This window comes from Orbicella faveolata, unplaced genomic scaffold (genome assembly GCF_042242905.1).
Source record: "Orbicella faveolata isolate gen_17 unplaced genomic scaffold, um_ofav_v1 contig_25, whole genome shotgun sequence".
Classification (NCBI taxonomy): Eukaryota; Metazoa; Cnidaria; class Anthozoa; order Scleractinia; family Merulinidae; genus Orbicella; species Orbicella faveolata.
The window spans coordinates 18919462-18941437 of NW_028301553.1; the positions used below are offsets into that span (position 1 = coordinate 18919462).

Below are 21976 nucleotides of genomic sequence, written 5' to 3' on the forward strand. Positions count from 1 at the left end.
CTGTTGCATAACAATGAAAAACAAAATCCCGGCATTGTTTCTATCCAAAAGCAAGCACATGCTTTTTCAGAATTGGAACTGGACACATGCTAGAATGGTAGTCTCATGAGAAAAAATCGGAAAATACAGTACCTGCCGACACAAAGTTAATTGGCATTTAGCCACTTTCGATTCTTACGCTGTTTGTGATTGGTTGTCTCTGTATTATCGAGAATCTTGATTGGATGACTTTTTATTGCTCCCATGACAATCCTTTGTTTAACCACGCGTCTATCAAAATTTCAAACTCGTAAATTCGGCAAAAGTGTTGAACGCACACCACAAGAAAATGTCTTCAGGGAAAAGGATCCTGTTATTTTGGCATCTTGTTGTATCTATCTACATTTCGTGGTCCGAAGCAAACTTAGGGGTTGCCGTGAATGATCCATGTTTCTCGAATCCTTGTTGGAACGCGGGAACTTGTGTGACGAACGGCTCCATGTTCACTTGTAGTTGTCCGCAAGGATTTAGCGGGAAGAAATGCGAATTTCATGTTACGCATTGTGTAGTAAACCCGTGTGTTAACGGCATTTGTAGACTAAGCAAAGATGGGCTGCCTGAGTGCTTCTGTACTCCTGGATTCACCGGAAAATTCTGCGACATAAACGAAGATGAATGTGCTTCGCTTCCTTGCAAGAATGGCGCTCTGTGCGTTGACGAAGTGAACGGTTACAAGTGCGTGTGCAAAGGCGATACCTATGGCCGTCATTGTGAAATTCATCAACGTGATATAATGCAGTGTGTTGCACGATGTGATGAAGAACCTTGCTGGCGGAATTACTCTGTTATTGTACCAGTGAAGTGGGGATATGGCGACAGTATCTGCAGCACAAGTCATTCTTGTTTTGGTGGTGAAAATGATACCGAAGCTGACTTGTACGACACATTTGTGGAAGTCCAGCTAAAGCCTTTGCAGATTCAACTGGGTGACACGCTTAATTTCACCGCTGACGAGGAAATTGTGGCTTATGTTGACGGATTTGTGCCTCATCACGTCGTTGCTGCAGACGGATCTTCTGCTTTCCGAGCCTGTAATGAAAGCAATGGAATTCCACTTGTAAATAAACCGACTAATAGTGTTGTTGTCGGTTTAGACATCTTAACGCTTGGGACAAAATATTTTATTGCGAATATGGACTCTACGTTTCGTTGCAACTTTGGTTTACGGCTAAATGTCAGCGTAAAAGAAAGCAACTGCAAAGCCCTGTCCGAAAGCGACATTTGTTCTGGCAGAGGACAATGCTTTACAAACTTCAGTTTACCAGACTTCCGCTGCAATTGTTGTGGTGGGTTTAGGGGTGAATTCTGCGAAAAGGTCGACTACTGTTTTTCGAAACCTTGCAAAAATAACGCTGTTTGTCAGAACAGGGAAAGTTCAATAGATGGTAGCACGCATGTGTGTATTTGTGAGCCTGGATATGAAGGACGGGATTGCTCCGAAATAAAAGATCTCTGCTTATCTTCTCCGTGTCTTAATGGAGGAAGTTGTGTTTCAGAGGTGAATAACTTCACATGTCATTGTGCGCGGGGAATCAGGGGCAGGAACTGTGAAGTGGATATTAATGAATGTGCATCCAGTCCTTGTGTTAATGGTGGCACCTGTGTGGATGGTGTTGGGTCATTTTTATGCCACTGCGCAGCAGGTTTCACAGGTAAATCTATTAATTAATCATCTTGTGGTAACACTGACTCTTCAAACAAAACAAGGTAGTCATGGTCAATCAAATGAAGTGGTCTGCTAAGGTATAATTGATTACACCTTCATCTGGAAGAATAGTAGTATTGATTAGTATTGATTATTAAGGTTTTAAATTTTTTTATTTTTTAATATCCCATTGTATTATTTTTATTCAGATTTTTACAGTTGGTGTGATATCTCACAATTTTTGCTGACTTACCTAAGTGTAGATGTGGATGGTTTAAGTGTAGATGTAGATGTTTTACGGAGGCAGCATGGCTGAGTGGTTTAGGGTGCTGGTGTTGTAATCCAGAGGTCCCAGGTTGAAGGCCTCCACCCTACCACTAGCGGGATTTGTTTCTCGGTAGTCCTGAGTTCAAATCCTCGGTCCCACTTTGTAAATAGCCTACTGGTTAGCCAACTGGTTTGCCTCCTGCCAGTTGGGATTTTTAACTATGTTATGTTTATTTAAATATCTGTTTCCTTTGTTTCAGTGGCATGACTGTAAACTAGCTAAGCTTAGTGCTTGTATAGCTAAGTGCTTGACCAATATAAATAAGATTTATATTTTTTTTTGTTTAGACACGAGTGTTTTACTGGAAAATACACCACTCACAAAATCCATATGAAACCACATCTGGGACTCAACCCCCCAAGTTAACTGTTTTCCTTAGTGGCCATTTGGCCACTAAATGTTTATGTTTGGTCGTCAGTGAGAAATTTTGGTTGCCAAAGTATAAAAATTAATTAATAATTAATTGATCAATATTAATTAACAAATTGATATAATAAGTAATAACTAATTAATATGCTATCCCTAACCTAGTTCAATAAAAAGCGATTCAAATGATATATTTAGTCATAAAAATTACCATTTCCTTGATTGTGATTGGTTTAAAAAACTCCAATTTTCCCCTAATTCACTTGCCAAGTTGTTATTGGACAGTTTGTTATCAGACAGTTCAATTAGCCAATCACATTCAAAGTTGTAGTTACGTGTGTGTGTGCATGCACTTGCTTTTGTGTTTTTAGCGCCTAATTGCTGGTAGGAGGTGCAGTGGCCTTAGATTGTTTACATGTCCTTTGTAGGTATTTTAATGCAAATTTTTCCTTTCTTTCATAACTTGGCTATTCTTCTTTTCTCGGAAATTGTAATTTTTATGATTAATTGGTAATAAGACTTTGTGTTGTCCAATTCAGTCTGTAATCATACTCGTGATAAACAAATCAGACTCCTGCTGCGTGGTCATCTAATTTTGTTATCACTCTCGTGATAACTGACCGGATTGGACTCCACTCAGTCCTATTGCCATTACTTATTATTGATGATCACATAAAATCACAATCAATTCCTCTTGACGATTTGACAGGTCTTCCTGATCTCTGCTAAGCATGTTAGGTAAAGTGACTCGTACTCATCAAACAGAAAAGCTGTACTAGAGGAAAACCCGCTAGGAACAGACAATGACAGCAACAATATCTTCCATCAATCAACCGACCCTTCACACAAACTTACTGAGCTAGTTATGACATATACATGCCAAAAAGTCTGAGTATGTGTGATTTACTGTCATTTTTCACGCGAAAAAAACAACAAAATATTCAGAATTTTAACTTGCATTTACAGAGTAAACCACAAGTGTAGATGGCACAGATTATACCAAGTAGCAACTAGCTGGTGTAAAGTGTTATGCAGCATATCTAAACAGACCTGTCCGTTCGTCCAGGACAAGTACATGTACATCCTCCCCTTGGGCAAGTAACTTTCTCTACTTGTTTGCCCCACAGGCAACAGCCCAGGCAAACCATCTGCTGACTACATACTTTGATAATGATTTTGAAACAAAGAGTAAATTTTAGGTACACAGGTCAGGGTCCGAAATTGCGCTTTCCTGGAACATCCGCGAAGAAAGCAGATGGAGATGTAGATCTTCTCTGGGCATCAAAAGGTGGAAATGTAGATCTGTCAAAGTGGTCAAAAGATGATTTCAGCACTGGTTTGATTCCTGATTACATCGATTGCAAATGTTTTGCTGGCAAGCCCGAGGTGACCAAAAATTTTGTTTTGTGTTTCACTGCGAAGGAAAAATTTTGTTGACACTTTTTGGTGACCACATTTTTCCATATGGCAACTGAAAAAAGAAAATTCATTTGCCAGTTGGCGCCTGCCGAAAAAAGTTAATTTCGGACCCTTTAGGTAATCAAGTGATAGATGAAGCTTGAAAATATTACAAATTATAGTGTTGTTTTGTTTATTGTGTGATGCCTGTTCACAGTTCAGAAGTGGTTACCTAGCAGCGTTTCCGCCAGACCGTACCATTGCGGGAATCCCCCATTGCAATCACAGATGGCCCCCAGAAAAATGAATAAAGAGCCAATTTGGCCCTTTCCTTTTACAAGGCTGCAGGCTAAACACATTCATAGTATCTTAAAAGTCATCCCAGGGCTTGAAATTGCGACCAATACGGTCGCCAATGCAACTAACATTTCATCTTTGGTGACCAAAAATTCTGGTTTAGTCGCCATTACATTTTTCTGTGTTGACATTCAGTAATGGTTATTTTGTCGCACATTGTTTCCTTCTAGAAAATTATATCAAAAGATCTTTGCTTCTAAAACATTCAACATAAGAAAAGAAGTCAATCCATCCTCTCGCTTTGCTCAGTGCTGTATTGAAAAAAAAAACTTCCAAATGGCTAACCGTGTTTGAAATCACCTATAATGCATTGCAAACCTTTGATCATTGACTACGCAATGTACCGGGTATGCCTATGGATTTAAAAATTGAGTAAATGTAGTCAGGAGATGACATAATCGATAAAAGTGCCGTTTTTTGTCACTGACTTGTATATTTTAGCAAGACGTTTCGGCTAACTCTTAAGCCTTCATCAGTTGAAAACTGCTTGATGTTACGTGCAATTTAAAAACTTTTTAAAATTGAAATGTTGTGCGTTTCGGATATTGTTTGCCGACATCTCTGCTTATCTCTTATGTTAAAACTATTTTCAATCATTGATCTGGAGAAGTAGGCAGGAGTGGACTACGACTGCATTGCATTTTAACTTGTATTTTGGGGTAAATTAGTGTTTGATTCTAACAATGTTTTGACACTGTGAAATCTGTACATTCTGTAAAGTCAAATTGCCAACTCTTCCTGTTCATTGACATCTTTATAACTCTTTAAGAGTTGTAAGTTAACTCTGCGGTCATTATTTGTACCTTTATAACCCAATGGACTGGGAAATTGTTGATCCCGGCCTGAATATAATTGTACAATGCAGCGATCTCAACTGGCGACCCTCACTTCAAAATGGAAAAGATATATATACATCGCAGTCATCCAAATCGTAGCTAGATTGTAATGCTAGATGATACAGTTCTTTTACTTAAAAATCTGGTCCAGTTTTGATAAAATATGAATCACAAATAACCTGAAAATGTTTTGACTGCCCTCGAAGCTCAGTCAAAAGTCCCTTGAGTGTTTTAGTCTGGTTCCTGAAGTGACATCACTGGTAGCCCGACCCAGATCCCGCTTTGCACGGTCAGGGACATAGAAATTACATGTTTAAAGGCCTGTAGAAACGCAGGGACTTAATCAATCAAGATTATTATAGGGAAACTAGTAGTTGTTAGTAAAGGGAAAAATTTGGGGGGTTAGTGGCACTTTAACCAATTTTTTTTTTTTGGTGCATTTTTTAGTGACCATTTCAGAGGTTCTTGATATGAACAGGACTGTTTGATTAAGCTTTTTTACACTTTAAAAATGCTAATCTTAGACATCTTGAAGAGCGTTTCAGGTGCAGATTTATATCGGTTTGCACCATTTAGGAAATCAGTCAGAATTTTCAGAGTGACTCAGAAACCCGAGAAAGGGGACTTAGTTGAGTTAACATCCGAAACATTTCCTGGGAGAGAATGGCTCCAGACCCCTTTAGAACCTTGTGCCTTTGGCTCTCGTAATATGGGAAGTCGGTCTAGATCCAAGTCTATGTTTCAGGGATTGGGAAGGCAAAACGAGCAAATGAGCCTATGACCCATGGTATTGGAAAGTTATGGGCCATTTATAAAAAGTCTGGGCCATTAGGGTAAATAAATGGGCCATAAAAATTTTCAATAAACGATATGTAATTCTTGATTGCTTTTGTTTTATACTTTTTATGGGACTTCAAGCTAGGTTTAAGTATACAGTCACAGAATATAGCTAACACAAATTATATAACCTTTCACGGAGATTAAACTATGCATTCTGAACTGTAACTGATTAAACTTAACTTTGACAATACTCACACCGAGTCTGACATCAACATCACTAAGACATGCTCAGTTTTAGCTTTAGTGTGACAAGTAAAGTTGGATTTACAATTTAAAACTTGAGGTGTGCATGAACTGTACATAACACACCTGCAGCTCTCTAATAGTTAATGAAACTTAAACCAAAAATTTTTTATTCATTCCTGAAAATTAGGAGGCTTGGAAGCTTTGTCTTGATCTTTGTTTTCAGGATCACAATTCGTTGTGGCGGACTTGGCGTTCGTAGTGGAAAACAGCAACAATCTCCAAGTCTTTGCCAATTTTGGAACTTTCGCTTTTGGAGGCGTACTACTTGGCTAGTTACGGCATGTAAAAGAAATTCAAATCAGCGGATTTTATTGTTGTAAACAGAAAGCACATGGATTGAGCAAGAACCTTGTTTGTGAGCGAAGTGCATGTAAGGGGTCTGGGGAACGCTTTTATAACGTCTATTAAAGAGCAAAAGCAACTTGATTTCTCGTGTGTTTATTTGTCATTACACTGAAAATTTTACAAATGAGAATCCTTTCCACAAAATGGTGTATATTTTACTAGCTGCTATGCGGTTAGGGCGCATCGCAGGCCTGGTAAGTACTTTCATAATGCATCATTTCGTTCGTAGCTTTATGCGCCATATGCGCATGGCACAAGGCCTTCCCAATCCCTGATGTTAATTCTATAGTCACCAGAAAAAACTGTAGGAAAAATGTTCTGTTTGAGGCTCTACTGTCCTTACTGAAGACTTGATCAGTTCAGTGTTTAATGTCCAATGTTTGTCTTACATTGATAATTTAATAATAATTTCATTATGGTATTGCTCTTATGTAAGTGGTTTGTGTCAATGGTAATCATGCGTATTGATTGGTTTCAACATAAAGTTGAATGCTGTAGGCCCACACAATAACACATTAACCGCCGAGTTGGCTTTTTGACTGTTACATTTATATGTACTGCACAAATACAAACTTCAACCTCAGAGTAAGACGAGAATCAACATCAAACCATTTCTGACATCAGGTCTGAGTTGGGCCACACTGGTTGGAGCCGAGTGGTTTCGCCACTGCGCCATCCCTGGTGCCCCAAAAAGTGTCGGATCCTCCATCTGATCTCCCTTGTAGTTAAATATTTAAGCTCAAGCAGCATACGCTGTAAGATGTCGATGAGGAGTGCCTTTTATTAACAAAATGTCCTAACAAAAGGTGCTACTTAACAGCACCTTATCGTATCTGCATACATTGCTTATGCTTATGTGGTAGTGAAAACTGGCTTCAGCCACATGGCATTTTAATGTCCATACAGCAGGATAAATAAAATGTTTTATTTGTTTCTCCTAGGTTCTCACTGTGAAGTTGATATAGATGAGTGTTTACCTTCCCCTTGTGTTCATGGTACTTGTATTGATCAAGTAAACAGTTTTAAGTGCCACTGCTCACCAGGCTATGCTGGTATCAAATGTGATTACAACCTCAAGGAATGCTTTTCCAACCCTTGCTACAATGGAGGAAGTTGTGTCGATGAAGTGAATGGCTTCAGATGTGATTGTGGACCAGGATACAAAGGGGATCACTGTCAGATTGATGTAGACCTCTGCAAGGAGCCCATGATGTGCATCAATTCACTGTCTTGTATAGACAAAGGTCAAAGTGTTGAGTGCACTTGTAAAGCAGGCTTTACAGGTTACAACTGTGCAGTTAATATCAATGACTGTCTCTCACATCCCTGTAAGAATGGTGGCACTTGTAGAGACAAAGTAAATGATTTTGAGTGTATCTGCCCTGATGGGTTTTCGGGAAAGGCATGTGAAGGTGAGTTATTGTAATTGATATTTACAAAAAGTTTGAATGTTTGCACAAAATGTTTCAGTTTGTGAATGCAAGATAAATCTGTAGTGCTGTTTCCGTTTTTAAAATACAGTCTTCCAGTGTTTCCGCCAGAGCGCACCATTGCGTGAATCCCGCATTACTATCAGAGATGGCCCCCAGAAAAACGAAAAAAGGGCCAATTTGGCCCTTTCTTTTTACATGACTGCAGGCTTAACACGGGCATAATATTTTAAAAGCCATCCCAGGGCTCGAAATTGTGATCAATACGGTTGCCAATGCAACAAGTAGTTCATCCTTGGCAACCAAAAATTCTGGTTTAGTCGCCATAAAACGGCATAATGGCGACTACATTTCTCTGTGTTGACGATGAATAACGGTTATTTTGTCACGCATTATGTCCTTCTAGAGAAATCATATTGAAAGATCTTTGCTTCTAAAACATTCAGCATAAGAAAAGGAGTCAATCTGTCCTTGCGCTTTGCTGTATTGATTCTCTCATATCGGAAAACTTCCAAATGGCTGACCGTGTTTGAAATTGCCCTATAATGCATTGCAAACCCTTGATCATTGATTACGGTATGTAGGCCTAAGGATTGTTCTCTTGTAATGCACGGATCCTTCATACTAGTATCTGATTCAAAAGAAACTTTATTGAGTAGAAACCCTTCAAAAAGCACTTACTATTAAATTTTATCTTAGATCCTAATAAATTGCTTTATTTTCCTTGGTACCCTGATGCAGTGACCCCTTTCCTAAAAAATTGGCCCCTATAAAAGATCATCAGGGGGGCCACTTTGGCCCTCAAGTGAAATTTTCTGCCTGAAACACTGGTCTTCTCGTTGAAACATTTCTTGGAATTGATACTGATTTGAAACTTTTTTTCTGTCAAAACCAAACAAATTTATGGACATCTAGTCAGCTTTCATTAACATTCAGGAGGGCAACTGGTTTTCAAAGCAGGCGGGCAAAATTGTCCTCACAACTGATCAATAGCATAGCACACTGATGACATCACGTAAATGTAACCCCCTGTGTGACCAGGCAAACAAACCATTCCATGGGCTACTTCTTTGAGAGCGACGTATGGAACAACAGTGCTTGTGAGCTCGTCAGTTTGATACTCAGCAATTAAATTTGTAATTTGATGGCCTCTCTAGCTCAAAATGTTGGAGAAAGCCCACTACACGTACCTTGGAATAATAATAATAATAATAATAATAATAATAATAATAATAATAATAATAATAATAATAATACAGAGTTTGAAGGAGGGCGGCAAAATATGATGGGCTTCTCATGTATGAAGGCTGTTTATGAAAACACTCCTTATGTCCATAGCAGAAAAAAATATCATTGTACCTGAAATTCAGGTGTATCACTCACAAGAAAGCCAGCAAGCCAGCAAAGAAATACCATGATGAAACTGGCCCACTCTGTCTTCGCATATAAAAAACAGTTTTAGCCCATACTATTTATGTTACATGTATCGTGCCAAACATATCTATGAAATATGTGCAGTTGTGGTCTGCTCACAGCCACAGATTTGTTTATATGGCCGGATAAATGGCTCTATTAAAATCTAGGTCCTCCAAATTGTACGGTACACCCAATTCTGCTAGGTATTTGGAATTGTCTCATTATGTCGTCCTGTTCCGTTGTATTCATTTGAGTGGATCGCTCGGCTGCGATGTCAAATTTGGGAATTTCTGGCAATAAGTCAGCTAATAAGTCTTCTCTTCAAGACCAGGATAATTTCTTCATAATACTTTTCCTTCTGACATAATATGTTTCCCTGTGAAGTATTCTGATCGTCTGTTTGCAACTGCCGCACTAAAAGTTCTCCTCGACTTCCAATTCCTGAGGGTTTTGGCATCTGTCCAATTGTCCCAGCAGCTTTGTGAGATGCTTGTGCAATTTGTGGCATTTAGGCTCTTTTCTGGACACCTTGAATCTGTTTTCCATTACGCACAGCATCAGTGTTTGCTTTCTAACATTATTTAAGCTAATCACAAACCTAGACCACCAATCTTTCCTTTTTTTTGCCTGATTTCTGGTCTAGAAGACAACATGCTCTTACTTCTACCAGACTGTAATTCTTGTCTGAGTCACTGGGGGTCTCTAGTGATGTAATCTATTTTTAGAAAGTGAGCTCGATGCCATTTGCCTGGTGCCCTGCCCTTAATGAAACCCCTGGCGAGTTATTTTTTTTCTTTTTTTCTTTTTTTCTTTTTTTTAATTATACATTTAATATTTACAATACTAACCTTACTTACATTACTAACAATACTTACAACAGCAAAAAAGCTACTTACAGTACTGACACTACTTACATAACATTTCATCCCAAATATACAATGTTCATTTTTTAACATTCAAAGAAAACACTTTAATGACAGTTAAAGAAAGGAAAAACAAAAAGAACGGTCTAGCTGCACAAAATAACTAAATAAACAAAGCAAGACAAGAATGAAATTGTGGCCCTTAATTAACTATTTAACAAAGGTAGGAGAGTTGTCCATCTTGCTTGGAACTTTCTTAACGTTTTGTCTGCTATGGCAGCCACTTTGTGTACGAGTAATTTTTCTTTTAATAATGCCAAAGGAAAAAAGGAAATGTGGAGGGTTTGGAGTCTGTTCTCTGTCTAAAGATATGAAATTTTGCGATTAAGATGTAGTTATTTAAGAGATAACACTTTGGATCTTCAGTGTTGTACCTGTATAAAATCTTAAATCTGTTAAAGGAAACATTGCAACTGGATTTGTGATTCCACCATGTAAAAACATTGAACCAGTAAGCTCTAAGCTCTGGTAGTTATGTTGCAAGTAAATGTAACTATATTTTTATTTGTTACAAATGGTAACTTGATACCTTTGTTTTTCAGTGAACGTCAATGACTGTCTCTCACATCCATGTAAAAATGGTGGCACTTGTAGAGACAAAGTAAATGATTTTGAGTGTATCTGCCCTTATGGGTTTACAGGAAAGGCATGTGAAGGTGGGTTATTGTAATTGAACTTCTTATTCCGCTATTTCTGATTTTACATAAAACTTGTCAAAATACTTTGTTTTGGAGTATTTTTTTTTATAAAAGAAATCCCTCTTAGTTGTGGGGTCTGGGCTATGTTATGAGTGAATTAGTGACTGAGAGATGTATATGACTGTTGTATGTATGTCACACCAATCAGATTGGCACTACCATTAACAACCAATCAAATTGCCACTTACAAAGGTGAAACTTGTGTAAAGATTTTATCCCAATTTTAGAACGGCCATGTTTGGTTTTCTTCAAACAGGAGCAGGTATTCTTGTATTGGCCTTATTCTGATGATTCCGATGCTCTGTTTACTGTGGTTAAGCCAGGACTTTGTCGGTTGGCTTCAAAAATTTTCAGAATTCGATGATCAGCTTAGAAATTAAAGTCTTTGGCGTACACTAACATGTGATGAAGGCTTTGCTTTTCGCATTACATGAAATTTTGAATGGAAAAATTCTTAGCTGCTCGACAACTGGGAGGTTTCAAGGGTAACAACAAAATTTATGTAATGTTTTTAGTGTAGAATGCACTACTGGAATGGCAAGGGACTTTTTTCCATGATGGTATTCGCCAGGTTTCAATTGATAATGTTTGCATCAGGTGCAGTTCACAACAAGCCTGGAAATAACAATCAGTCATCGGACAATTGTCCAGTAAATTTGAGGTTTTGACAGGTAAAAGCTTAGTCTGGTCAGACATTCTGACCAGGCATTAAAAAAAATTTTTTTAACTGGAAATTTGTGGCTGATTTATGGAACAAGTTATTTTATTATACTGCCACACAATACTATGCAAAAAAGCTTTGTTATCAGTTTCGTTTCATTCCATTCCTGAGAAATAATTTTATCACATGCAATGCCTCGTCTCAAAATTATGTTGTGTTGAATTGTAAACACACCACATCAGCGCCACTATTCAGGCTACGTGTTAATTTATGTATTTTGCGGTCACGGTGGTGTTGCAAAAGATCATGAAGCCCCATTTAGTCTGAATTACGTTGTCTGAAAAACTACTAAAATCTGAGGTGTTATGTTGTTACTCATTGTTTGTTATCTGCAAGTGTTGTGGAATTAATTTTCGGTTGTAATTTGACCTGATTAAAATATTATGCAAATTGGATACACAGCCCAAATTCTCACGTTTCATTATCTGAATGCAATCGCTTTCAAAAACTTTAAAACCTCTAAAACATAACCAAAAATGTTTTTGTAGTCTGTACAATCAAAAATCAGTTTTATAGCTCTTTATAGTTTTTTTTCTTATGTCTGTGTTTCAATATAGTTTGAATTGGTTTCTGTGCCTCAGACATGTTTTTGTGAAAAGCGTGAATGTACAAATTAGTCATGCTTCATAGTCACAACCACTTCCAATTCGAATTTCATCTAATTGCGCAAGTATTCAATTCAAGGCTGTGCTCTAATGGCACCCGGTCACCTCAGGCGACCGGCTTCCATCTTGGGGCAACAAGAAAAACATACCGAGTTGCGCGGCCTTGCCTTCAAAAAAAGTCAAAGAATTCATTTCAGCCAATTTTCAAGTCTCTGAATGTTATTGAGTTTTTATACAGGCCTGCAAGCTGTCCATGCGGGATTTTCCTGTGGTTTTCCTTAGACATTGTGGGAAACTTGATATGTGGGAAAATACGTAATATACGTGTGACCAAGTGAGTGAAGGCAAACTAGGGCAAGGCTACTGCCTAATGGGCGCCTGGTCGCCGGAGGCGCCTAAGTTTCGAGTGCTGGCAACTAAATTTTTGTTCAAGGAGCCTGAGTGGGCATCTAAACATGGAGTTTTCATTTGCATTTAATCTGTCTGATAACTTCAATCTATTGTATTCAGGAATTATCACAAATTCCTGACAGTAACTTTGTTCCACTGGCTTAGAAATTCACATTAACAATCCTCCCAACGTTGATCATACACTGCAGGCTAACGCTCATTCTGACCAGCTGGATGTTTCTCATGAAATTGGTTATAAAACCAGCCACACAGTAAATTAAACTGAAAGCAACAGTTGCCCTACTCTTGTTTTGCTTTTATCACTAGAAATATGGCCCAAAACATGGCAACAAAGTCTCTCCAACTCGAAAACAGTTTTGAATAAATGTATATCATGTATGCCAATGGTTTGTGTCTCTGTTGATGAATTACTGACGAAAGGGCAATTATAACTATTTTGACAACAGATTTTTTGAAAATGGAGTAACGATGCTGTTGATACTATATTGACAGCTTTTCATTATGTAAAGGCTGTGATTCCAGTATAGTTCAATGTGCACATGTGCATAAGCATTGCTTTACAGTGCCACGTTGTCAGATGTAGTTGGCAAAGTGTTTGTTATTAAACAGCATTTATTTAGAGAAAGACTCACAGTTGTTACACTGGTGATGAGGAAAACACACTCAATTAAGCAACAGAGGCAGAGAAGAAAGCAAGAGAAACCTAGCAAGCAAAGTTTGAAGCCCAGCGAGAGAGGCAAGCAAGCAAAATACTACAACATGTGAATTGATTGATCGACAAAACATGTCTGACACAAAATAAACAGATGCTGGCTCAGCAGCCCCAGTGCAAGTTATTACGGTAACAAGAAATCTAAAATCTCAGCCATTTATCCCCAGAGATGACCCAATAGTCAAAGGAAAAGTGTGGGACAAAGAAATCGAACAGGAATTCAGATATTTTGAGATTACAGAACTACTTAACAAGAAAGATGCACTCATCATTTATGGCGGGAAAGAAATCGCTCGCCTGGAGAAATGTTTGCCAAACCCATGATGGCGATAACAACTACAAAAAGTTGAGAAAGAAGCTGAATGACTACTTCAAGTCAAAGAAAAATAAACACCATGCAAGATACGTATTCCTCAAAATGAGACCAGCACATGACGAAACAACGAATGCATATGCTGCGCGTTAAAAAGAAGAAGCCAACGACTGTCAGTTCGAAGCCAACTGTGATGAACGAATGTTGGAACGCCTCATCCAAACAACACAGCATTGCTTGCTCATCCAAAAAGCCATCAACAAGAAATGGGATTTGACATGGTTTTGAACTGAAGCTGCTCAAATTGAAGATACATCTCTTCAAGTAAGTGACATGAAAATTCCTCAAGATGTGAAGAAGCTTGGATGACAAGTGGCGTCTACCCAAGAACAAACAAAGCGGTCGGAGAAAGCAACCCTGGGGATACTGCTGACAAACAGACACACATGAGGAAGGCAAGAACTGTCCAGCATATGGGAAAAAATGTATGAAATGTCAAAAGTTCTCACTTTAGTTCTGTGTGCAAGTCCAAAGGCCCGCACAACAGCAAGAAAGGCAAAGGGCAAAAATACAATCACAAGCCACCAGAGAATCCAAGGCACAAGCACCACGTAAAGAGAACCACTGAAGAAGAAGATGCTGACAACTTGGCAAGTTCCAATGATGAGTTCTTCTGTCAAGCCATAAGACACCTGAAGCAAGTGTAGAAAATCAAAGCAGATGGTGAGGACAGAACTGTATCAGTGAAGATAGAAGATGTTGATGTAAGAGCTGAGCCCGACAGCGGAGCAGAAGTAAATGTCATGGATGAACACCAGGTTAAAGCACTGACAAATCAGTCCAGTGTGAAACTTACACTACAACCAAGCTGAATAAAGTTAAGTACCTTGCAGAGTGAGCTACCAGTGAAAGGAGAGTTTACAGCCACTTTAAGGAACCAGACCTGGGAAGCAGTTGGAAGATTTGTTGTGACGAGACGAACAATCAATTCCCCACCCCTCATCAGCAAAAGTACCCTTCAAGAGCTGGGTATGTTACAGATCAGAGAAGATGGTTCTTTCGCCAAGACCAATGACCTGAGACACCAGGAAGAACCACTAGGCATCAAAAGTGTCAAGCAAGATAAGGATCTCAAACCTGAAATCAAGAAAAGAACCAATCAATACAGTGATGTATTTAAGGGCATCAGGAAGATCAGAGACATCAAGAATCTATGCAAAGTTCAGCATGAGACCAGAAGCAGTGCCCGTAGCTCAAAGACTGAGACCAGTGGCTTACTACCTGCAAGAAGCATTGAAGAAATGAAAACTTTCCTCATGTCCAACACAGAATGATACCCGCAGGTTTGACTTCAGAATCTGTGCGGGCAAGGTCAGATCTTTGCTGAAAATGCCATTTTGACCTTAGTTTAGGTACCACTTTTGAGATTTTAATTCTTGCATTTAATCAATTTTCGGTTCCTTCTGACTAGCGACGTGGTAGGGTGTCTTTGATTTTCCCTGCTCTACGTAATTTTTATCCAATCTTTACGAAATATTGGTGTAAAGCAGTTCAAATGTACCTGAACACTGTGGTATCGTCAATATGGAACAACACGTACTTGAGTTGAAGTGGCACGGCCTGAAAAATTTGCACATTTTGACTCTTGAATCAGCCTTAAGTCTCCCCTCGGATGGCTGAAGTCATTTTGGCGTTGGGTAAAAACAAAAAGCAAGTAACTTAAAAAAAACAACCCAGTTTTATTATACACTCACTGAGTCCTTTCGTTCCACACAATAAAAAGGCAAACTTTTGTCTGATCTGAAGTTCGACCGGACTACTCTTAGGCGGACTGTCACTTTAGCAGGGCTGTCATTAAGTTTTGAAGCAGCCGTTGCATGTAAGTTATCACCCGTAGCAGTGAAATATGTGGCATGCCCCCCCCCCCAGAAATTTTTTGAGCATGAAACCCCTAGAAATGCATTTTCCTGCTTTCTAGGGCATGAAAATGGCAATTTTTCTATTCAAAAATGCTGAGAAAACAGAGTGATAATATGTTACAGTACATCATCAGCAAATAGTGAAATAACATCTTTGTTGCATCAACCTATGCAAGTGGTCCTTATTTTAGTACTGTTTGTTTTTCACAGTGCATAATTTCAAATTCATGCACCCTAATTTACAGAGATCAAATGAATAAAGTTATGAAATATCTCCAACAGACTTGAGTGTTCCTTGTTAAAAAAAAAAAAGGACAGTCCATAATCAGCAATATGGTTTTATGTTTGCTAACAGGTATAATAATTTGTTATTATGGTCAAATGCATAAAACAGGAGTGAAACCGGAAATGAAAATATATAAATATATAATAACATCTCTACATTACCAAGCTATCTTACCGTTAGAGGAGCTCAAATAAGCTGGATCAGACATTGAACATCTCTTTCCGTTACAGTGGTAATAAGAATGAAATGCTTTACCATTTCTAGACTCGGGAAATTTTTCTTCCACTCTTTGTAGCATAATACTCAGTTCTACAGGCTGCCCACATGTGGCTGAAGTACTTGCAGTACTTGAAGCTGTGATCGCTGGTATTTGTCGACTGCCTCAACTGGCTGTTTTGTGAGCTTCCTCATTTCCATCGGTCCGTTGGGATTTCGAAAAAAATCTGTCGATCCCAGGCTGTTTTGACATGGGTTCTTTTCTCTTATTCATATTAAAACATAACTTTCTCTACACACACGCGGGACCAAACACGATTGATCAGCCTGGACAACACCCTACATTGGTCGGCGGAATTTCTCAAAAGGCAGGAGCAGCGCATTGCAAGATAAGTTTTGCTGCTTAAAATGGTGTCTAAATGTAATTCACGACGATTAAGCAAACTGAAAGTTCATCTCCAGGGTAAAATATAAATAGTAGAACCAAGGAGGCAGGACACCAAGAAACAGTTATGTTTACTTCAACAGGGAAATGTTTAAAAATAAATTCGGTAAGTGTAGCATGTTCGTACCATCCATCGACATCTTCACCTGTAACATCGAGTGAACTCAGCCGTAACAGGTGTTACGGGTTACAGCCCTTAATGACAGCCCTGCTTTAGCACTTTGGCATTATCCGAGATGATGATGCAAGGTCTTGTTCAACACAAGAAGAAGGCATTAAGCTTATTTTTGAATTTGTCTGTCGTTTGGGTTCTTGCGACTTCTAAATGGACTACTCTGGAGCTGGCACAGGTGAAAATAATAATATAACACTTCCGTCTTCTTTCTTGCCAACCTTTTATCTAAAGGGTCTGGCAAAGTCCACTCCGGTCACTTCAAATGGCCTGCTCCTCTCCATTCTGTAATCTGGCAAGGTGCTTGTCAATGAACCTCTTGTCCTGCATACGTGGGTACTTCAATTTCATCTGGTTCATGTCTGGCCTTCTTACAGTGGTAAAATCAGCTAACTTCGAGCCAGTGAATTCAACTTCTTCACATGATTTTCCGTCCAGGGATTTAATGTGGGCATCAAAGATTGGCATGGACTGCACTTTGGTTTTGTTGACTGTCAAGATTTTACATGTCTCGTGACCTGTTGGCTTTAACTTTAACAACTTGACTGCTTTGCATGAGATGAAATTGCGCCCAGATCCTTTGTCCAGGTAGGCCCAAAGAACTTGTCTGTCAATGCTGATGGGAATAGTACTATCTCTTCTGTGTAATTGGTGTAGCCTGTCAGTGATACTCCATTTGAACTGCTGCTGTTTTCCCTTTCCCGTCTATCGCATATGCTTTTATGATGCCAGTATTTGCACTTCACACAACCACTCCAATGGCACTGGTCTGCTCTGTGGTTTGAACGCCCACAATTAAACACAAATTGCGTTCTATGAAAAAATTCTTCCTGTCTGCCAATGCTGTTACTACGGTACAGTTCACACTCCACTGATCTTGTTTACGACAGAAAACTAAGGCAATATAGCATCTGCTTATCTCCCTTCTCCATCCATGAACAGGTGCTTCTCACATTTGCTGTTTTCAAGGTGAATTTTCCTGAGCCACTTCTGTAGAGCATTGATCAAATCTTTCATGGACTATTCCTCCCAATTCTCGTCCACTCTTAACAGATCAGGTTTGACGTGAGGCAATTTTGTTGAGCGTAGTCATCACAAACATTTTATAATTTTTGACCTTCTTCCAGGGTTTGAAGAGCTTCATAGTTCCTGCTGAGTTTCTCGTAAAATTCTTAAACCCTGAAGCAATTCTATCCTTTGACTGGGAATAAATCAATTATTTAACCCATGTGCACATTTACGATGACCTTTGTTTGCCCATATTCTTTCTTTAACTGATCCCATGCCATTTTGTAACCAACAGTTCCAGGCTTTAGGTTTGCTATTTGGTCTCTAACCTTCGGGCCCACAGACTCGAGAAGATACCCAAATTTCTCTGTTAGAAATCGACTTGGCATCAACTTGGGTTAGGAACATGTTATGAAATCTCACCCAGTCACTGGCAGTACCTTTGAATGGTGTTATCTTCAATTTTGGTAATTTTGTGGTGCTGGAAACAGTGTTTTTTTCTCCATTTCTGATTTCTTCTCCACTACCCATAATTCTCCTCTGAACTTTCTCTTCCACCACTCACGCTCCTGCTTGTGTTGACTTTTGCGTAACTCGTATAATTGACAATCATCTTCCACCTGTTGGTCCCACATCAAATCTTCCTTCCATCGGCTAATTTCCTCTTCTCTATTATCCAGACCCTTTCTCAGCCTCTCGTCTTTAACCAATGCAGCATACTTCAATTTGATATCTTTCTTTCACTGTCTTGCAGATCATGGCAACAATCTTCACTAAATTTTCAAATCTTCAGTTTGTGAAACAAGGTCCAGCATCTTTTGTGATCTGGCAATTCTTGTCCTTTCAAGAAATTTATTGCTACTGGCAATGTTATAAAACAATTTATTCATGCTTTTAGGCTGATGCTCTTGGGAAGTTTTACTGTGCCTTGAGCAACTCTTACACTTATTTTGTACTCTCCAAACCAATTCCACATGCATAACATGATGTTGTATGCTAAAGCATGAATCAATAATATTGCTAATTCTTTCCCTTGTTAATCTCACAGAGTCAACAGAAACAACACCTGCTCCACAATTTAACCGGCAGTTTACTCTCAAGTTGATGACTGAAGATTGCAACCTTCTAAAGGTAATGATAGAATTATTTGTTATCTTCATAGAATAAGTTATCATCTTCAAATAAAGCTACTTAAGGTATCAGCCATGGTTGAAAAGTGTCATATTTTCAGAGCTACATAAATTTCCAAATGTTTAGATTAATCACATGAAGAGCTCTTTTCTTAAGAAAATTATCTGAAAAATGTTTTCCTTTGTAAAAGTGCTGGGCACAAAAGATTTTACCATGTTGATTATTTCATTTGCTATTGAGAGGACCTGTCACTACTCAGGTTACAAGAAATCAAAACATCACTACAGGGCATGAAATAATTTCCTGACTGGCACTGGTCAAGTTGCCTGGTGACATCAATTTTTGCTCAGACAAGAAACGATTTTGGCCGGACAAATATGTATTACATCGTAACTCTTAAAAAAGGGCTTTGCCCCCCCCCCCCCCCCCTGAGCAAGTACATAAGTAGGTCATATTCAATGCAAAAAGTGTGGAATACACCGCACAGCTGCAACGTTAAGTAAAATCGATATAATTACCCTTTTGCATCCCACTATCGCTTCATTGTGCTCCTATTATTCAATTTTTATTCAAGCTTAAGTGATTCACGCAAATGTTATTATTTTTAATTTCGCCTCAATATAAAGGCCTTTTAAAAGTTTTAAAATACACGTTTTGTTTGAATTTATATTTGGACCTATTAGAGAGTAGCCTGGACCTTTATAAGAGACACTTAAAGAACCATCTGTTTCACCCGTTATGGGGAGGTAGGGATGTAATATGACCCATTTTTTCAGGGGGGTTACAATGTTTTTTATCATTAAAAAAAATGCTTTTTTAGCATGTACAGGGTTCACATGGGTCATGGAAAACCTGTTAAGTCATGGAATTTATTATTTGAATTTCCAGACCTGGAGAGTCATGGAATTTAACTGAACAGTGGCAGATCTAAGGGAGGGGCCCTGGGGGCCCAGCTTTTCCCCCCGCCTCTCTTATTTTTAAAAAAATGTACAGGCAGCACCTCAGGCAACCCCAATCCCGCCATCACTGCTGGCCCTGCTTCCTGTAAATTGACGGATAAATGCCATTTTTACTTAGCTAATGGCTTGGTTCCCTCCACTCATCAAGTTTACAGCTCAGCACAATGCCAGTTCTTAGAATTTTGTAACCAGGACTCACCCTCTGATGCGCATCTGTGCCCACTTGGCAGATTGGCTTCACCACACTTCCATTAAAGTCTACTCGTCAGCAGTCCGTTCCTTACACATTGACTATGGCTTCCCTGACCCACTTACCAACTGTCTTCAACTTCAACGTCTCTTGCTTGGGATCAAACAGCACCAGGGTTCCAATCTGCCTCAGCGCCAGCCCATGACTGCAGATCTTATGTCAGTGCTACACTGGTCGTTAGAGTTAGCCAATCCTGACAATGTCACGCTTTGGGCTGCCTGTTGCTTGGGCATCTTTCATTTCCTTAGAGCTGGTGAATTTCAGTTAATGGAACTTTTGATCCCAATTCACACTTGACATTGGCTGATGTACAAGTAGACTCCCCCATGAATCCTCAGAGTTTCAGAGTATTTATCAAGTGTTCAAAGACTGACCCCTTCCATAAAGGTTGTTTTATCTTCCTGGGTTGTGGTTCATTCCCTCTCTGTCCAGTGGTTTCTTTGTCACACTAACTTTATCTCGATAGGCCAGGCACCGGACCACACTTTATTTACCGGGATGCCACTCCTCTTTCAAAGTCTCAGCTATCTTCATTTCTTCAAACTACCCTACAGTCTGCAGGTATCCTAGGAGAGTTTGAAGGCCATAGGTTTAGAACTGGAGCTGCAGCTACTGCTGCCAAGAGGGGCCTCCCTGACCATCTCATTAAGAGACTATGGGTCGCTGGTCTAGTGAAGCTTACTTGTTGTATGTGGGTACACCTGTGGACACCATCCTTTCTGTAGCAGCAAGGCTTGCTATGGACTTGGTATGGGCTCATCTACCCTTGATTTTGCTGTTATCTTTTTGGGTGCCATCGGATTTGGGCGTTTTGAGGCTCTGGCTTCCCCTGCCTGCAGTGCCAAGCCTGCTTGGTGATCCTCCAGCTTAACGTGTGTGCTCATGGCCGGGTTGCCAGGATTTGCCAGCCATGGAAGTGGTCTCCATCTAGGAGCTGGCTGCCAATAGTGGAAGTTCCTGGATGCCTCAGGCACCCAAAACTCCACTTTGTGATGCAGTTGTTAATCTCTCACAGAATGACTTCTTGATACTCCTAGCCTTACAGCCTTTTTTTGCTTCCCTTGATAGTTCTAAATACAGTCAAACCTCTGGGAAGCGCTTATGGGAGGTGGTCTCTTACAAGAGCTTAGACCAATATTATCCAATTGCGTAAATCAAAATTGTGCCCATTAGCATATGGTAACTGCAGAGACTTACCCCATGTTCCAGTGCCCATCTAAACCCATGTAATAACTTCAATTAGCCACAAAAATATTTAAGTTTTCCAAAGTATTTATTGAGTATCATGGTTCACTTCTGGTAAAGTCGGTAAACTACCTAATAAGTCGAACAGTATAACACCTTATTATCTAATATCTGCTCTATTATCTACCAAGTGGTCCCTTACAGGATGTTAAAACCAAAAGAGAATTTCAAACTATTAGTTCTAAAAGTGGTCGTGGTCACTTACAAGAGGTGGTCATGTACAACAGGTTCCAAATATAGTGATTTGACTTGAAAACTTTTGGTGTTTTAATAATCTGGTTGCTTATAGAGGTGGCTGCTTATGAGAGGTGGTTGAAACCAGAGGTTTGACTGTAGCTGCGTTCAACTGTATTTGACTGTAAACATGTTCATTGCTTGGCCAAAACTAATTTGGAGGTTATTTCTCAGGGCTCCCTAGGAGGAACACATATCATTGAGGGAATAGCATCCAGCATGGCAGAATCCTGCAAATGTAATTTTGGCACAGGACACATAGTAGCTGAATCTGTGTTGCTTCATTGTAGACACAGAATCAGCGCTGAAATGAGTATGGAACTCAAACCTGTAAACCAACATTCAGTTAACAACTTGATTTGTCAGTTCAATGAAAGCCTTTATATTCAACACAAGAATGTCATTGACATAGGTGAGTTGGTTTTGGGTTTGTTTTGTAAAATTTGGAAATTATTTCAAATGGACTAGGGTTGAACCAGGTT

The 21976-nt window shown here is 39.2% G+C and overlaps 1 protein-coding gene and 1 pseudogene across 2 annotated transcripts in view; one reads left to right on the plus strand and one right to left on the minus strand.

Moving 5' to 3' along the window:
- The first annotated feature begins 266 nt into the window (after positions 1–266).
- The window catches only part of LOC110041130 (uncharacterized), a 40289-nt gene continuing 18579 nt past the window's right edge, over positions 267–21976 (plus strand). The window contains exons 1-5 of one of the 2 annotated variants that reach the window (XM_089295031.1): positions 267–1691; positions 7342–7812; positions 10712–10825; positions 18724–18806; positions 21669–21906. In XM_089295031.1, the coding sequence (XP_089151157.1) occupies positions 329–1691; positions 7342–7812; positions 10712–10825; positions 18724–18806; positions 21669–21906 (2269 nt within the window). In that variant the 5' untranslated portion in view covers positions 267–328. The remainder of the gene's footprint in view (positions 1692–7341; positions 7813–10711; positions 10826–18723; positions 18807–21668; positions 21907–21976) is intronic. The other variant, XM_020746404.2, reaches the window with a different exon arrangement.
- On the minus strand, positions 17583–18310 carry LOC149109263 (uncharacterized; annotated as a pseudogene).